The 19,419-nt window shown below is 44.7% G+C and overlaps 1 protein-coding gene across 14 annotated transcripts in view; it reads right to left on the bottom strand.

Moving 5' to 3' along the window:
* The window catches only part of Mtd (TLD domain-containing protein mustard), a 186,224-nt gene that overhangs the window by 16,032 nt on the left and 150,773 nt on the right, over nt 1-19,419 (bottom strand). For 8 of the 14 annotated variants that reach the window (XM_076810646.1, XM_076810644.1, XM_076810643.1 and 5 more), the window contains 3 exons: nt 16,285-16,447; nt 11,720-11,948; nt 10,689-10,775 (listed from right to left, as the gene is read on the bottom strand). In XM_076810646.1, coding sequence (XP_076666761.1) covers nt 10,689-10,775; nt 11,720-11,948; nt 16,285-16,447 — 479 coding nt within the window. Of the gene's footprint in view, nt 1-4,178; nt 4,682-10,688; nt 10,776-11,719; nt 11,949-12,796; nt 14,788-16,284; nt 16,448-19,419 lie in introns of those variants that run through there. The other 6 variants (XM_076810650.1, XM_076810638.1, XM_076810641.1 and 3 more) reach the window with 4 other exon arrangements.

Below are 19,419 nucleotides of genomic sequence, written 5' to 3' on the forward strand. Positions count from 1 at the left end.
TGGGGTTTTAGTGGGTAAGAATCCCACAACTACCCTGGCGCCAATGGGGATTACCCTCTGGAGGAGTAGGGTGCCTTTTGAAGATTTCACCAAGTTAAAAAAAAGGATTTGTAAAAAAATAATTTATAAAAAAAAATTTTTAACGTGAAGATATCATCAAAAGACACCCTGACGTTTCCAGGAGGGTATTCCCCGCGGACGCCAGGGTAGTTGTGGGATTTTTACCCACTAAAACCCTACGACCACTATGAAATTTTTAATAATTTACATGCAAATATACTATTGGCAGAAACGCTCGGACACCTATTTACTTATTTTCGACATAGATTAAAATCGATGTCTACCACACGGTGTCCTCCCCTTGTAACTTTCTACTACCTCGTGCCAGGATTCACCGGGCACTCAAGTAAACATTGATTCACCGAATATTTGCAGAAAATTGATCTCTCAGGAATCGCTGGGCGTTCGTAGAAGGTAATAAGATCGATCCCGAGATCGCTTAAGATTCAAGGAGATCGGGAAACTGCACGAACACAGGGACGAAAGGTGACCACGTTCATTGCTGTTTTCCTCGTTATCCACGGTGAAATGTGCATATTTCATTGGCCGAGTCCCGGTGAAGCTAAGCGACGAGTTCATTAATTACGAACTGCTAATAAAGGCGACTTGCTATAATAGAAATTAAGTTCTGACGGCTTCTGGGAAATGGAAAATGTCCCACGAATTAAAGGGAATATAAGCGACGGGTTCATCAATATTATTCCCATCGATTTCTAGGAATTGAAACGTACCGGGTAATATATCATCGTGCAAACATTGATTTAATTTTTAATTACTCGCCCCAGCGCAATGACCTCGATTTTCTCTACCGTTCGACTAGTCTAACAAGCCTCCGCGCTGTGCACATATTTATACGGCTGGGCTCGTTAATTAACGATCGATTATCGAGCCGAGACTGACCGTCTAGAAGCGTCGAGCGTCTCGCCCGCGATCTCGTAGAACCGTCCAGAGTTGTCGCGAATTTTCCCGCGCCCGTTCCTTATTTTAAACCTTCCCTCCCTCGATTTGAACCGCGCCAAGGTTGGTCTCGAACGAGTGCCAGACGTGCGCCGAAACGAGAGAGCTCGGCGACATAGAAGCGATTATCGGTCGATTTCAACGTGATTAATGTTGACACGCGGTGATTTATTTTTAAAGAAACGCTCGAGCGTGGGCGTACCGCTGCTCGTCCATGCCAGACAACGGAGGAAAGCTTTTATGGCCTGACGAAGCTTAAGGTGTCGAAAAGGCACCCTTCTATCGGCTTCGTAATTCTGTAGATTGTTTCATTTCAATTTTCCGGCTAATTGGAAGAAGACTGGACTCTCGGCAAGAAAATAACTCTTACCAATACACGGTGGGCAGCGGCCTGAAGTCCCTCGGTTGGTATTTGCACCGAGAACACTCTAACATTTCATGAATATGATTTAATGGAAAGCTTGCGGCTATGCTTTATCCTAGACCACATTCAGGGAATATTGTGCAAGTGTTCGCCAGGCAAATATTAACCGAGTGAACTTTGACAATATCTGTGAAGCCCAGAGGAAACAATTACGAAGAATTTCAGCTCAAACTTGGCACCTTATATATTTCGTATTCGCTTAGAAAATTAAGGGGATCTTCCGGTCTAGAGCCCCCCAAAATTGGTGATATTTAGGAATTAATTAAAGGAAAATTACTATGTATAATTTAATGGGTCTTCTTGCATTGTATTAAGGATATCTTAAATTATAGAAATATATTTTTTGTTTTATAATTAATCATTGCAGACGGCACTGGGGAGTGGTTAAAGTCAAGGCGCCAAAAAATTGATCCAAATTGGTGGGACCTGTATCTCCAAAAGTTATTATTCGATTCGACTGAAACTTTTCTTATTTTGAAGAATATATTTCTGGCTCGGGGGAAACCAGAACAAAATACAAAAATAACATTTTTTTAGAAAATAACGACACATGAAGTTTGAAAACACTTTTTTCCTATATTTGTCACCCTTTCAACGGCTTTAAAAATTATAAATTTTCAATTTTTTGTATTTTTTTCCGGCACCCCCCTAACCAGAAGTATATTCTTCAAAATAAAAAAAGTTTCAGTCGAATCGGATAATAACTTTTGGAGATACAGGTCGCGCCATTTTGAGAAGACTGTTTCGAGAAAAACGCGTTTAAAGTTTTACGTGGGCGCCGAGTGACTGTTGCCCATGCATTTGCCTATAACTTCGTGAATTTTACGAATTTCAACAAGTCCTTTTGAACACGTATTCCTAAAAGGTTGAACATTCGAAAACTGAAATACAAAAAAATCGATTTTTAGACCGGAACCTTCCCTTAGGACTTAAAAAATATAGAAAATGCGTCAGTGTATTCCAGATATCAGTCTCCAGCCACAAAAGTATCTCCCATGAAGCCACCCTCATTTTTACAGTAGAAATCGACCCTGCCTCAAGTTTCCAATCACACCCTGATCCCCTCCCCGACAGGAGGAAGCTTCGACTGCCTTAACAACCACAGTTCATTGTTTCCAGTTACTTGCAACGCTCGCACAGTCGTTCGCGAGATCGTTTCATTGCATAACGCCCGCTGGTGAGCGGCACTGTTTACGTGTATCGAACGCAGCCAGATTCTGTGAAAGGTGGACCTAGGCGCGGCCAAGGACCGGATTCGCGAGTAAACAACCGAGCTGTTGGGCGCTCGGCTGTCTCGTATATAAGTATTGCGCTCGGGCGAGTATTCTCACGACGAGTGTATCTTTGATACGTGCTAAATGAACGGTCAGGTGAAACAGGATCTATCGAGAAATCTAATGGATATTGAGCAACGTGCAAGGTGCGATTAGCATGTCCCTGGGTGTCACTTTTTCCACCAGAAACGTTCCTTGCATATTTGCCAATTAGTTGGACTCGTTCACGATCAATGGTAGGCATAGGGTAAAGGACCCAATTACTGACATCTAACCAATTACTGTCACCTTAAGCTATTTTACTTAAAATAACGAATAAATAAACTGGAGTATATAATCTATAGTATACATTATAGGTTGAATTACATAAGTCTTTTTGCGTATGACTTTACAACGTTTATTTATTCGTTATTTTAAGTAAAATAGCTTAAGGTGACAGTAATTGGTTAGATGTCAGTAATTTGGTCCTTTACCCTATTCGTATATTCCCAACCAGAGTGATTGTTCGATTAAATTATTATTAACCTTCCTGAACTCTCGTGTTGCTCTTAAAGGAATATGATTTGACTAAGTTCCCTTATAGAAATCGCACAGTAGTTCAGTTTTTTAGTCTTTATTTCAGAGTCAAATTGTGGACAAGATGTTAACCCTTGTCAAGGTGTGGGCGAAGACTGACGTCTACTGGGCCATATGAACAGTTTCATGTTTTAATTATTTTAAATTGTTTCCTTTAACAAATGTAAATTCTTGTTACTTTATCTAAAAGTAGAAATTTTACGCTTCCCAATAATCATATTTAGTAATAATTTTATACTGCTCAAATATAAAAGAAATTGCAATTGTCTCAACTGCTTCCTCAACTGCTTCCTTAACCCAAAAGGGCACGCGTCCTTAAATTACCTGCGAAGGCTCGTAAGAACAGAGTCGCTGGTACGAGCTACGTTTAAGTCGCCATCTACCCTGATAACTGAAGAATTCTAATATATTTCTCAATCTTTCTCGTATCTTATACTAAGAGTCCGATACTGCGTTTGACGTGGCAAACTTTTTCGCGAGGACGTGAGCGATCGGGAAACAAAATTCTTGGGGATTCGAGCGTGTCGGTAACTGGAGAAAGAACCGTTCCAGGAATGTTACAGATGCACGTGTTGGGCACGTTTTACTGGGTTCGTTCACGAGACGATAGTTATTGCGTAAATTAAGCGAAACTGAACTTGAAACAACTGGAATAGTAACTACATCAACGGGAATAGTCGTTAATGCTTCTTAACGAATCTCTCCAAATTATCTACGAACCACAGAGACTCCTGTGTTTGCCAAAATGAAACTTACACATATGCAACGACACAGAGATTGAAATTTGATACAAATTGTAAAATTGTCGAGTACCTACTACCTTAACAGTAACTGGAAAAAGACGCGTTCCTCAAATCTTACTACGGAAAAAGGATGCACGTATTTACCTTCGTCCTCTGCTTGAGGAATTTGGAGATCTTAGAGATGGGATTCGGAAACTTTGGCCTCGGCATTTTGACTAAGGTTTCTTTAGCGCCTGGCGGGGCAAACTTCGCTCCACTTTCTCTGCCAGCTCGTTCGTTCAGTCGCACTCGTTACCACGGTGCACACTTTACATTCTGCGCCGCGGACCGCGGTTTGGATTCGCTCAGAATCGAGTACTACGATCGGTACCGAAAGGAACCCCGGTACTTAACGGGAAGAGAATTTTTAATTACGCATAAAGATCGTTATCGCTATAAAAGGTATTAGCGATGGAAAAAAATGGTAAAAAAAAATGTAGAGCTTTGGATAGAAAGATTCGACGAGATCGAAAGTTCTGTCGACTCGAACCGGTCCTAATGTTTCTCGCGAGACCGTTAGATACGCCCGATTTCGATTTCGTATTTCCTCTCGCTCGGGTGCAGATCGATCGTTACGAACGCGAAAAGTGCGCCGCGTCGCTTCGCGGAAGCCTGGAGCAGGACTGGCGCTTCGTGCTTACGGGGGTGAGTCTAATACGCGTCCCACAGGAACGAAGTGGTGGGGGGAGGGTAGGGCGCGCAGATCGGCACCGCGCATCCCCACTGCGCAGCACGTGCTAGCCGGCTGGTCTGCGCGCGCTGTTTATCTGCTCGCCAACCATGCGTAGAGACTCCTTTCTTTAAACCAATTTTTTAATTAATAACAATGAGCTGTCCATGACCAGCCTCTGATTGGTACAAAATAATATTTCAATAGTAAAAGCTTCGACGAGTCTGGAAGTTTTTACGGTTCCCGAAGTTTTCGAAGAGCCTTTCAGTTTTCATTCGATGCGTGTCAAATTGAAAATGGATCATTCGTTATTATTTATAACTTGAATGTTACTTGAAATTTGTCGACTAGTATTCAATGGTAATTGTTGTTCATATTTAGCTTATTCCGTATGAGTTTTTTTTAATAATACATTTTTAATGATTGGAGAACAAAGGGGGTACTTTCTGCCACGAGCTAACAAGGGGAGGACACCATGTGGTAGATACCGATTTTGATGAGCCTTGGCGCAATGGATCTACGTCGAAAATAAGTAAATAGAGATATTTACACGGAAATTATTAAAAATTTCATATTATTTCATAAATAAAATAATTCTTTATTCTTTATCGTATCGATATGGAAGTGACACCGATGGATTCCTTGTGTTTTTTCGATGAAAACCATGCCAAATGCCATGTAAATCGGACTATTTTCAACGAAGTTAGCTTGAAACGATACAAATCAATTTTCCATGTGATTTCCTTCATTATCGTCCGAATTGCGTCGTTCTTGGTGCCAGTTTCATCGGCGAAACATAAGGAATCGATTGGCGTCGTTTTCGCAAAGATCTGATAAGAAATGCGGAACTTCGAATATTTCTCACTTCTTAATAGGCACTCCAACCCCTTCGAGGGTCGAAAGCCATAAAATTTAATGAGGTCCCGCGGGGGGTTGACCTCACCACGGGGTACCAGGCGGCATCTCTTTGACAGGCGCACCGAGAGAATAACCCTGTACATGCACGTGGTCACGTCCGCCCTGAATGCAGTTGTGACTGTTACTGGTCGCGTTAGATACGATACTTTTCGCCCAATTGTCACACGTTATTGAGTAATTGAGCGTGTCGGAATGTATTGCGATCTCGAATTGTTATAAATTGGAGGAAAGTAAACCGTAGGATTAACTGATAATAGCTGACCCTGATGTCATCTGTATTTACCAACACGCAAGTCGAGTTCTTTTTATCAGGGCGATTTTCAGGTTCGACACATCCCGTGGAAGTTAAAGGTCGCGGCGTGAAGTCGACCCACGATTGAGAGATACTCAGCTCCTCGCATCCGCTAATACTGATAGCGCACAATTGCGCTAGCGTGGGTAGAGTGACGGATGCGCAAATACAGTAGTAAGAGAAGCTTGCAGCAGCGAGCGTACCTAATAGTTTCAAAATCTATGCAGCGAATAAAAAGACGTCAAGTAGGATCCATTGCAAAGAACGACTTCCATTCGTTAATCAATTTGTTGATCGACAGTTCCGAGAAATAATTTGATGCCTGCTCGATGAATGCTTCAATGCAGTGCTTTAATTCCTGCATGGAAGCAGGCGCGGTTATTTTCGAATGGTAACGGGGATTTACCGCGGCGGATCAATAAACAATGGGGGAGGATATTTACCGTCTTACGGGGAAAACGGAGATAATCTCCACGGTGAAACTTTCCACAGGAAATCTTAGTGACCCTTTCGTGCCACGTACGCCGACCGCGACGAAATGGATAATACAATGAAAACTGGTATCCTCGGTGTCCCATTCGCTTTTCGACCATTTTCCCAGCAATAAAACGTGCGAAGAGGACGTTAGCTTCCATAAACGTTATAACTGACTCAAGTGCCCCAATGTGTACCCAAAGAGGAGCTACTTAAAGGAGGCGTCGAATGCAGTAGAAATTTTTTAATCGATGGGGAGACCTTAGTTATGAACAAATAAGCCGCTCCACTACTCAGACAATAATTGTTCAAATAATTACAGTAAGGGAAACAAATTCTAGAAGATTTTAAAGGCCCGGCAATTTCACTTCTCCTCGTTTGTTGATTGGAAGACCTAATTTCCCAGTCTCTGCTCCAAAATTCAAAGCACGGAGCACTAAGAACCGGAGACACCCGAACGGAGGGGAAAGTCATAGCTCGTTGGACCATGACGAGAGACGAGGAGGACGCGGGACACGTTTGCCCGGTAAAAATGGCTCGCAACAGATGGAAAAGAACCAGTCGATGGAATGCATATTGTTTACTCCGTGTTATAGATTTGGCGCCATGCTCGTCGTTCGCGGTGGCAATTTTAGCGAACAGCCTCTGGCTAATGGAACGAAGACGGGATGTTGGCTTGGAGCCCACAAGTCGAAAGCTGCGAAGGTTAAACGCGTTCCTGAGCGGCCGTTGCGTCCTCGAGTTTGATGGGAGATGAGCAGGAGGATGGAAATCCCTTTCGTTTCTCCAAGCTTATGGAAGGGTTCATAGAGTTCATCTGTGTCCCCCGTTCTCTCCTTTACTCGATGCTTTGTGCAATCCTTTCGATATATCCGGGGTCTCCCTGCGAGATAATCGGTTCCTCGAAAACATGGAGGACTATGAGATTGTGTAATTGGACTATGAGATTGATGAGCGAGTAGTAATTAAAATTAAAGAGGGATGGTTCCTCAACAGAATCACAGAATACTCACTCGCGTGCACGGTTGAATGAACGACAATTTTAGCTACTCTGGCCGCGATAACCATTCGCAGCGATGTGATAAACAAAACGTGGTGTCGCTGACCTAATCGTAGTCCTCCCACAAGACCTTTTTAAGGAAACATGTGCAGAAGAACGCGCAGCAACCACCGCTATGAGCGAATTTCTACAGTCTTTTTAGGATAAAAATTTTGAATAGAGTATGTTAGAAAATGAACCTACGCGGGTGGAAAAGAAACTAAAGAAGCGCGCTCCAGGACAGTTCTGGGGTAAGTGCCGTGGGGTTCATCACAGTCCTCTTACCAAAAGGTAAAGCTTTCCTCACACCGCACAGTGGGGCACGTAACAGGATTTGCGGAAAAAATCTCATAATTTCGGTGTTTCTTAATATTTTTGAGCACTTTTTTTATATTATTTGTTAATAGTCAGCGGTTATATCGACAGGAACACTAATAAAATTGAAGCATTTTTAACAAATGAAGTAGTAATAAACCCCGTAAATATTGTTTCATAATTATTTAAACATCCAGTTCAGATTTTAGGCGAAACAACGAATTTTAGAAAACATTCTTAATATTTTTGTTTATAACTTTTTTCTAATTGTCTAAACAATTGATAAAACTTTTACCATTTGATAGATCTAATTAAAAAAAGTAACACAGTCACACTGCTCTTTCTGTAGTGTTGCCTTAGCAGTGGTTGGTTCAGTTCAGATTAATAATATGTAACTATCAAGGGACCATGGGGAGAGATTAGAGGGTGTCGAAGCACGCGGTGGAATGTTTTTCCGACGACGCTAGTGTATTTATCCGGTACGTAGTAAACAAAAGCATCGCAGAAATAGCCAGCGAATAGTCGTAGACGTGATTGTCGTGGACCAGGCGGGTTCAAGCACGACGAGCATCTCTGTTTGGCAAATGAAGCCACCGTTGAACGGAAGGAGTGACGCACGGAACGTGTGCCCACGGCCTTCCGGAAATAAATCGGTCAAGTGGCATCACACAAAAAGCATTCCCGCCTCATTAACCTCAGACTTCGATCTTTGTTCCGTCCGTGAACCGGCCGCGATTTTAATGTTGCAAAGAAAAGATGATACCGAACGAATCAGAGACCCCCCTTAGAAATTAGCCTTTTAATCTTTTAATAGTTTAGTAGTTTGTCAGGTGTACGCTTGACCCTACGTTGACACACCTTTTTCAATCAACTTTGACATACCTGGGTGACTCGCACTCAGAGCAATTTTTGAACGACTGCCATCCTCCTCTACGAAATTCAATTTCTGTGAAAAAAATCACGTGTCAATTTCGAAGTCTCTAGAATGTATTCCAATAGATTTTTGATTGAAATTTTATTACCGTTTTTGTAAAAAAAATTCTAGATTACCACATGTCGAGAAAAAAGCGAGGAAGATCTTGAAAAAATTGTAACTCTTACAAATTTCAATATTAGAAGCTGAAAATCTACAGAGTTGTTGTTCGGATATAATACTTTGAGAGAAAAAATAGTGTGTAAGTAATCTTTGCAAAGAAACTATTTATTTTTAATATAGAAAGTGCAGAGCGTCAATATCAGCTTATGGGTGGCTCACACCCAGAGTGTCAACGAAGGGTTAACTAAGGATTACTTGTTTAATTTAAGAGAAACATTTGTCATCCTGCTAGAATCTAGATCATTGCTTCCCTTTATGCGAAAGTTCCCTTTGTCGACCAAACAAAAGGAATTTATGGATCGGCAAGAGACCCATTAATATTTTAGTAGTTCCAAAATGCCCCCCACAGGCTGCTCCATAAAACTATACAAGGTAATTGGGTATTGCCGCGTTTTACACTACTATTGTCTCCGACTGTTACCCAGTAGAAGTATTACTGAATTAAACACACCACTTCGTACCCAGTTAATTCTCTAGAATTGCCCAGAAACTTGATTGCCCCTAATTGTCTCAAGCTTTCTACCGCTCGAAACTCGTCTGCCTGCTGCATCCTTTCGTACCCCGAGCAAAGTGCCATCTAAAGCAGGTAGAAAGGGTCTAACTGACCCTTCGTTCCCCTAGACTGGGCCTAAACACCCACGCGTCGATGGTGCATCGTGTGACATAAAGTGAGTCGTGCCCCAAAATCTATCTAAGAATCTAATTAGTTGTCAGATTCTACAGAGGTGGTGGAAAGGTGCGGTACGTACAGCGATATACACACATGCATGTTTAATTTAACCGCGAACGTGCGACTCGATGGTGGTATTTTTACCAAGGAGGCACGCCGAAGGAATTCCAAGTGCAGAAGAGAGTGCCCAACGAAAACGAGCAACGATCATAACGACAAAGAGTCAAAGGGGTAACGACATCAACGATGAAGCGAGCTCAAGAACGTCGAGAAAAGGGCAGAAGGAAACGTGTACGTGTGCGGTGTGGCTGGCAATCAGAAGTGCACCGATATTATTGGGTGGATCGATCGAGTTTGTCCTGAGAAGCGGACAGACAGATTGGCCTTCTCTGTAAATGATATCGGTGCAGGCTGACGTAGGAAATGTGTTCAGAGGGATCGACGTCTATCGAGTGATCGGTTCAGCCATCCAGGGTCGCGCATGGAGGAAACTCAAGGGAGGAAAATTATTTGTGAGTAAAGAACAACACGTAGAACGGGATACCCTTACCTGGTCCTCTGAATGCTTTATCTGTGAGCTGATGGCTTGAAAAAAATTAGTCACACATTCGACTTATTCTGCGAATAATATTCTTGAGCCCTGAGCCTCGTTTAAAAAGTCAAGGATCGGCTTAAAGGCCCTTACCGCGAAAGCTTCCCACTTCACATTGAACACAGCCAACTAGCATCCCTGAATTTCGATCGGTACGTGAAATCCTCCGACTACTCTCCGAACAGCGGCCCACCCAACGTTCACATCGAACCGTACCAGCAAACTGCAAGCTATTATTATCCCCAGTTTCCTCCGCGCGCGCTACTAAACGTGCCAGGGACTTGATCGATCTGCCGATCGAGTCGCTGAGGCGACAAAGCACTCGGGGAATCGCGCCGCAACGATCGGCAGCTTGACGCGGGCTGGGTCGCGACATCGCGTGGCAATCGATAGCGCAGACACCGGCAAGTGGAGGGAATTAGCTGTACACGTGTAGTATTGCTGTTCGTGTAGAGAGAAAACAAAATGGTGCACTGTTCAACATCGAGCAATTAGGGTGCCTATGCAAACGACGACCGATCAAGAAGGGAGGATTCAGGGAATCGATACCTCCGGGTCCTGGATCTGCTCGGAATCCGCCGACGTGCTGGACGTCTTCAGGATGCTGTACAGCTTTACGTAGGGGGCCTTGATCAGCTGTTAGCCAATATAATCGGCCGTTTTTAGCGGTTCGTTCACTGGCTTTCCATCTAGCCCGCTTGATCCTCGCGGCGGTCATTTAACACGTATGAACGAAACGAATCTTTCCCGGATGATCCTCAAAGTGAAATCAACTGGACGAGGAAGAGTAACGCTGCTAACATCCGAGAATCGGGAATGGAAATTTTCAAAGCTTTGACGCGAGGATCAAGCCTCCAGAGGGACCAACGCTAGGGCCCTCGCTTTGAGAATTGAAAAATCCCGTCGGCCAGAAAAAACAGAAGCTCGGTAGAGAAAGAAAGTATCACGGTGCATACGCGATGATGATCCTGGAGATACTGTGCGATGAGGTGTACGATGCGAGACTGCGATGGGAACGGTGTGAGAGAACGAAGCGGTGCGCTCGGCAACGAATAATAAACGCTGAATGGCAATGAGGGAACGTAAAGAGGAACGTCGACTGCGTTGGCCCGAGTATTTGAGAATCATGGCTCGTTTCCTGTCCGCGTGACTAGACGGGATAGGCACACACCATTGGCATGGTGCAGAGTTCCGCAGGGCCGCGCCAGCAACTCAAGTGAAACACGTGGGGTCTGTGAGCGATGCTGATCGAACGTGAGCAAATCAATCGTGCTTGGGGTGGGAAGGGTTCTACTTCAGTATGAAGATGCATTACCACGCTGAACTTCGGTCACAGGCATAGAAATTCTAGTAGCAATCGACTCGTTCCCTAATACCTAGAAAGTCTGTCAATAAACCTGCAGTATCTACTCCGAGAGAACCAGCTCTTCTTCGAATGGAGAACAAACTCTGTAAGAAAGTGTTGAGCAGTTCAGCGTGCTAATAGTAAACGAACCGATCGAGGAATGAGAGTCTGAGAGATTCGATGGTCCAACGGTGATGCAATAATCGAAGCGCAGGAACGGTAAGGGAGCACTCACCTCCCATGACTCCCTCGTCAGATCCGAGATCTCGTCGCCCTCGTGGTTGCGTGCCTTGCCCTCCTCCGTGGACTCACCACCTTCCCCGGCCTCGTGGGGCGACAATTCCGGTGACAAGTCAGTTTCTGTGTCCAGGAGGACGTAGTTCCGTTTCCTCCAGTAATCCTCGTCGAGCTCTCCATAAAGCGACGGCACCCACGTGTGTATGAACCTGTACAGGTCGTCCACCCTGCGAACAACAGCACACGCATATTAATCACATCAGTCGACCAGGGAAACTCACTTTCCCAACCCCCAGGCCCTTTCGCTTAACGTTTCGTAAATCAGTTTGGTGTGGTTGCACCTTTAAACGACATTTACAAGTTCGCCGTTATCGCCCTGGCGGGATAACGATAATTCATTACATCATGCATCCCGCGTAATCTCGTAGCTTTCCGTTCACGGTTATCCTGGCTTGTGGCGGAGAGATTTAGCGAATTATGCAAAGAGGATCCTGTACAGGCTGATCCATCAGGAGGAGAAGAGCTAATTAGGCCTGTGTCGTTAGCAGCGCCCTTCTTCTGGCCTCAATTTCTACGATTCAGCAATTTCCTTGGAGTATTGGGTCTGCTTTAATGGGCCACCTTAGGGTGAAATCAGACGGCTCGTGGCTCCGCGAACTGGCTCGGCTCGTCTAGCTCGTCAAGGTGATATCTGACGGCACGTGGATCGGGGAGCTTAGCAGGAGACTCGCCGAGCCCACGCGCTGTCAGAACGCACATGGCTCGCCGGCTCGCGAGCCCGGGCGAGCCTGGGTGAGTCTGGCGAGCCGGCTTGGCTCGCCGATCCACGAGCCGTCTGATTTCACCTTTAGGCATTCTCTATCCTTTATGTTTTAATGGAATAGCAGAATTTGAAGGTGCCAGTTGCGTGTACAGCATGATGCCGCAATAAAAAAGGATTGTAACGCAACTATTCTCTGCTTAGAAAGTAAAGGTATCTTCACCGCCCAAGATTACTCATCACAAGCAGTGTAATGTAACAAGTTTCACAAGCATTCTCGACAGCTATCAACAGTTTGGAGTGCTATGTATGTACCTTCGGTGGACGAACGGCAGGACGTTCCTCACTGCTGGCGACACATGTTGGTTATAAACAAAGTTGGCCGCGTTGCCCACGGTGCTCAAAGTCCAATTCATTTTGCTATCGCGTTCAGGCGTCGGTCTATCCGTCGACCAAGTTCACTTCGAACGTCCCCTGGCCTCTGCTCGTTCGCCGCTCAACTCTCTCTATCGATACTAAACATCTACCTGCGTTTTCGAGTGTCGACGACCCCGCAAGGACGCTCCCTGCTTCTCTGCCGACAGGCTTCGCAATCGTGCCGGCTCGGTCGCGTTAACGAACTAAACTCGCTATTTTTAAACGAACCGCGCTCGGGTCCACGCGACGGGCGTGCCTCGACGTTGCTTAATTAACCGCCCATTTCCCGGGGTAGCGCACGTGGGGTATATCGCGGCAGAGGGTGAACAGAACTGTCGCGTAACGAACGTGAGCTCTGTGTAGCGAAACACTTGTTAGAGTCGGCCGGCGCGAGAAGAATTAGCGGAATGAGTCACCGTGCAAGTATAGACTCCTATTATGATTTTACCTAGGCTGACGTAAGCCGATTGCAACACGCTAGCCGCGAAATTCGACTCGGTTCTTGCGCTCGAATGGAACTCTGCCGGGTGCTAATGTTTACAATGTTGAGGGCCGCTTCTGATTGGAATGATAGATAATCGCCGGTTTGCATAATTGTACATAGAAGATATGGAGAACACTCCAATTGTCAAGCAAAACCCTTTACCACGAGTAAGATTTGCATGAAATGTTTCTTGGCGGACAGATTGGTTGGAATAAATTAGGAGAGACAGAAGTCAACTGTGTTTCCATCGAAGGCTACGTACTGCGCACAAAAGTCTTTTATCTGTCGACGCCGGTTTATCTCGTTATCATCTAAATGTTATCAGAACCGTGAATGCTGCGTGGAAGATCAGATGCCGCTCAATAACAACGTATTAAAAACAGACGTACTTGGAAGAAGGAATTAAAAGTGTATCACACTTTTTCTGGGAACGTCATCGCTGGTAACGCGATACGTGTATCTATTACCAGGAGACCATGAAAAAGCTATCAATGCTTTGCCTATCAACGGCTCTTCCTCATCTAAATAAACAGCGGAATATTATTTGCACGTACCGTATTCCTCTTACGTAAACAAACCTCGCTATACAAAATTCAACACTGCTGGTAGATGAAGCATACTAACAATAAGTCTATATCGAAACAAATAACTGAAGGTATGCCGTGAACAAAAGCAGCAGGTGGATGCAGCAAAGGTCTTAGAATTCTGACAAGAATTATTATCTCATCCACGTGCAGCATGACCCTCGAGTTTATGGATAAGATTCCTCAACATTCCCTGCACACCGTTGGTCCTCTACAAGAAACGATGCCAACGTTCAAAATTCTCTGTCACTTTTCCGGACAACTGACTAGCCTGTTTACCAACTGATACTTTATACTTGGGCTGGAAAATGCCAGACTAGAAGAATGGTATTTCACAAATCACAACATCAACAGAAGCCCATCCCTCGTTATCGTCTTTTCTCTATCGCTAGAGGCTATCAGCCAGAAGCAGGCCCTTGGTATCTGTCAACAGTGCGCCTGCTGAACAACGTGATAGCTTGTGTGACCCGAGGCGAGGAGGCAAGAAGAGAGGTCAGCGAGAAAACGTGGATCGAGGGAGCAGCGTGTAGGAGTGGCTGCCAACTTGCTGTTACCTAATCTCTGAACGCGTGACGGTCGGCAGGTAGCCAGGTACGGCCTGCTCTTTGGATTTCCCGTCGAGTTTGTGCGTCGAATGCCACTATCACCACGCAACGAGCGTCCGCACGCGTTCCCTAGCAAACACGTTCACCTATTAGACTGTGGCGCGCGTAGATCCAGCACACGAACGAAACGGTTTAAACGGACACTGAGAAAGTGGGTTTTTCTGCGAGATTTCAGACCAGTGGGACCGCCTCCCCGTCGCGTTTTCTTCGCGCAAGCAGACTAATCGCGAGCCAGCGAGCATCGAATGGAAAAGTAGCGAGGCTACTAGCACGTTCGATGATACGCCGAATGACTTGGCGCGCGTCACGTGACGACTCTCGCTCGCTGGTTCACGTGTACTCGCTGAAACGCTAGTGCGTCAAAACTTCACCGGTATGCTCAAGAAGGGGGCATTTTGACGACTGAGGAAAAGGTGCGATATGAATTTTGAATTTAGGGTAGAGAGCTTAGGGGGTTCGGAGAGCTTTAAGAGCTTAGTAGAGGTGCGAACTCTGAATGGCTATCGGAGATGGTTAATTAATTTAGACGAGGTCTACGGAGGTTCAAGGTTGTGAACTGAACTTGTCTTCGACTCGAATATCTACTGAAATTAAACTGCGATCGCCAAGAATGCTCTATCACGTTCGAGTAACCGGTTCCAGAGAATTTCACTATCAGCGCTGCAAAATATTTCCCCAGTATGCGATGTTACGTACGCAGACCTATCTTTGACTTTTTAACCCTTTCGGGTGTCCGGAATGCAGTGACCCGGCGGGGTCATCGTTTCCTGCAGTGGTGTGATGCAACCGAGTTTACCCCGAAAACCTAATATTCAATTGAAGGCATTCATGTCCCTACTACTTTCTAGCCGAATTTCACTGTATAAAAAGGGCCATGAATCCACACTCGGGGGCTCATTTCAAATGCACTACGTTAAGTAGTAAGTAACCCCGTCCCGGGGTTAGCCAGGCACCGGTTGATCCACGCTTTCCAACCTCCTAGTGGCTCCCAGTGTTATCCAAGCACCGGTTCGTCCGTTACTAACAAACTCTAACAAACAAACTCGATCCTCAACCTCGCAGCCGCCAATCTCATTGCCCTCAGCCTCGGCTCGTAACAGTGACATGGATGAATTACGATGGACGAGTAATCGGTGTCGCCTGGTGTTGACAAACTTCAACGAGAAGTCAGGAGGAGCGATTATAAATAGCGAACCCCCGGCATAGTCGAGATCTATTTTTGTGACTGCTGCAGCGAGCCACGTGGTCGATCGTAATTTCTGGCCGCCTCTCGGTTCACAATTACAAAAATAAACTTCAACCGGATTCGTTCGTCCCGTTCTCTTGGAAACGTCGTACAGAAATATTCCCCCTGGTCCTGAATTTTTCGGACTACAAATGGGTTTCGAGAAAGCTCCACTCTCGTGATCCTTGTTGAAGGTGGACGATTCCGATCTCGTCCACTGTACTTACTGATTATATTCTCCTTTGTACTACGCTATACATTCAGCCAGAATAATTTCAATTCGCTGGCTAGTCTGTGTGGGTCGGTTGGGCATTTCAATATCTTCGGAGACATCCCCCTTGCCTTTTGCATGTAAAAACGGAGACAAGTGAGATAAAGGATCGCTGCCTGAGCTGTTGCAGACTGCTACTACTTGCGACTACGTGCTGACTGGCACGTGTGCAGTTCGAAGAGGGATTGAAATGCAGAATGCAGGCAAAGTGGCTCACCTGTTGCGCGGTATGCCGAACCAGTACTCAGGCCTCAGCTTCTTCTTCCCGTAGCTCATGATAGGCGTGGATCGTGGAATCTTCTTATCTTTGGGCCTTCCAGTTCGCAGTCTCAGGTACAGCGGAGGATCCTTGCACGGACGAGCTGGCCGTGGTATGAGCTCTACGTAACGCGACAGAACAATTCAACGTAACACATATCCAACACCCTTGATTCAGTTTTTCCATTTCCTTCTTTGCAATCCGACTTTGTCGATATTCGTTACACGATACCTCCATAGTCGAATGCACGCGACTTTCTTTGTACAAGATACGTAACATTCATATTCAACGAGGTACATCTCCCGTGTGATGTGCGCATATCCGGTATACAGGGGAAAAGGGAAAAACAGAAATGTACCTAAGAAGTAGGGAATTCAATCCCGGGACCCCGGCTGTTTTTTGGATTCCATTTCTATATTTTTCAGTTGTCCATAAAGTAATTTACGTTTTTAAAAATTCTCGGGATAAGTTATAACCAGTGGCGGATTCAGAAGCCTTTCTTGGAGGGGGCGAAATATGTGAAAGTACATTTTTTAATCTTATTTTACAGGATTTAAAATTTCCTTGTAATTTATATTTTAATATCTCTATTTGATACTATAACCTAAACAATTACATCCACATTAAATATTTATACAGAATAACACACAGTGTCATAATATTTTTCTATTTTATTACTCTTGGGAGAGGGGTGCGATCGCCCCTATCGCCTCCCTCTGAATCCGCCCTTGGTTATAACTTGATATATCAAATCCCGGGAGTTTCAGAATCCAGAAAACAGCCGGGAGCCCGGGATTGGATTCCCTACTAAGAAGCCTTTTTCGGAGAGTATCTGAAAATAGAAGCATCGCACAGGTGGCTGATAGTATGTACTGCGTGCATATAGAGAAGTCCGCTAGAAACAGGCCATTCTAGTATCTTTCCACTCTGCTCATGCTGTAGAAGATTTGCTCGCAAGAAATTAGGTTGTTCCAAGGGGCCAATTTGACGTTGCAGAAGGTGTTTGTTAATTGTCTAGAGGTACCACTTCTAACGTTCGTTTCGAGGCTTGTTACGAGTTCGCCGCGATCATCGACGGATGCAGAATAGACAGACACAGTACAATCAGACGTACGAGGCGTAGACAGAACATCGCAGTAGATACACGGGGGAAGAGTGTGAGACCAGAGGTTGTGTCGAATGCTGATATGTTGTGGTGGTGATCGAGATCAGTGGTCAGAGCACTGTACGATTCGAGGTAGGTGTAAATTAGATAGTGGTGCGTGTGCAGTGGTGAACTGAACGGTATCGGGACGGGCGAAAGTTCGTCGGGAGAGCTCGAGTAGTCTGGTCCCCCGACGAGAAACGAAAATGTAGGCGACAATTAAGAATTGCGAACTAATGCGTCTGAGGAAGGACGTGATACGAGGGGGAGAAACAAGCTAATACAGTATGAACCTACCGAGGCCTTCGAGATCGGGAAAATTAGGTGCTTGGACTAGAGGGGCAACAAAACATATGACATTACTGTATTAGTATGAATTCGTTGGAGACAGTCGGTTGCGAAACCCCTTGCGCACATTCGGGACAGCTGAATTGATAAAAGCTCGATGACACGTGGGTGAAAGATAAGACCCTCTGTTCCGCGATAAGCTACAAGCGGGAGCCTCGAGATGTGGCGCAAAGGATTTCTAAATTTGCGGAGGCACAAGTCCCCCTTACAGTAACAGGAATGAACTTCGCGACGAAGAGACTCGTGGCTGGACTCTAGGATTGCCGTGTGACCAAGCCTACAGTCCAAGCCAACTGGTCATGGTACGAGTGAGCCGTTCCTCGGATCTGTGTCAAGCACTCGAAACGCTTGGGGCAACTTCAATCCTTCCTGCGTCGAAACGGGACTCCCCCGACACAGATTCGTGGAAGGGCGCGTAAAGGTACAATCAGATGTAAAACTGGTAATGACAGATGTTTGAAAACCATGTATAGAATATCGAAACTACGTTAACCAAGCGCGTTTGGTGACTGCACTTTTCTGCGAGGAACTGTGAAATTGCTTCTGGATGCTGTTTTTTCTTTACCGATAACATCTTTCGCGGAGACAGAGTAGCCTGCGATCGACTCCAAAGGCGTTCAAAATTCGAATGAAGGAAGAATAACGCGCTAAGAAAGTAACAGAGTTTAAGAAGCCGTCTATACATACGAGCGAGTGCAGTGCGTGATATGTAATCGTTTGCCGCATTTATCGCCGCTTCAGTTACATGTATTCGTGGCTACGTGTAATTAATTATGGAATTATCGATCCCTCGCAGGGTGAAGGGTGTCCTTTCAGTGGCGTGCTTTATGCACACTGGGCGATTCTTTCGGTTTCCAAGAACTACTTTCGTTTCTTTATCACAATTCTCTGCTTCACAATCAGCACTAATGTCTTAAGGGGTTACCTACAGTCAGGAGGTAGAAAAAGAATCAATTCTTTGGGAATTTGTTTCAGTGGTTTTCGTACTCGAATAAGGGACACTTTATGGATGAAAAATGAGTGTTTTTTCTACGAAAATCGATCGTTTCACTTTAAACATCTGCTATTTTGTCCCAGATTAATATTTTATAAAACGGAACGATTAAAGACTAAATAAACTATTGTACTAACTAAATCTTCTTCGTTTGTTTATTTCAGATAACCCAGTTCCGAATAATGTTGGTCACCGCAAAACATGTTTGTAAAAACAGCTTCCGGGAAATCAGTTGTAATTGTGCAATAACTAAATATTTTCATACCAAAACATAATATAATAACCTGTTAAAGTGTTACTCATCTGGATACAAAAGCCATTGCATAAAAATATGCATGTACTTTCTGAAATAAATTCCCAAAGATTCGATTCTTTTTCTACCTCCTGACGGTAGGCAACCCCTTAATAATGGCCCCATGCACAAATCACGCCATCCACTTAACTTCAAAAAGCATGTTGAATTTAAAAAGTTCAAGCCTCCTTCCCAGCCTTTCCAAAAACCATTAATTTCACAGACCAATATAAACATCCTTTACAAATACTCCTACGAAACCAATGGTATTCAATGGAATGGTATTCAGTGTGAGGGGAGTTTGCCTTGGTACGT

The sequence above is a fragment of the Andrena cerasifolii genome, chromosome 4 (genome assembly GCF_050908995.1).
Source record: "Andrena cerasifolii isolate SP2316 chromosome 4, iyAndCera1_principal, whole genome shotgun sequence".
Taxonomy (NCBI): domain Eukaryota; kingdom Metazoa; phylum Arthropoda; class Insecta; order Hymenoptera; family Andrenidae; genus Andrena; species Andrena cerasifolii.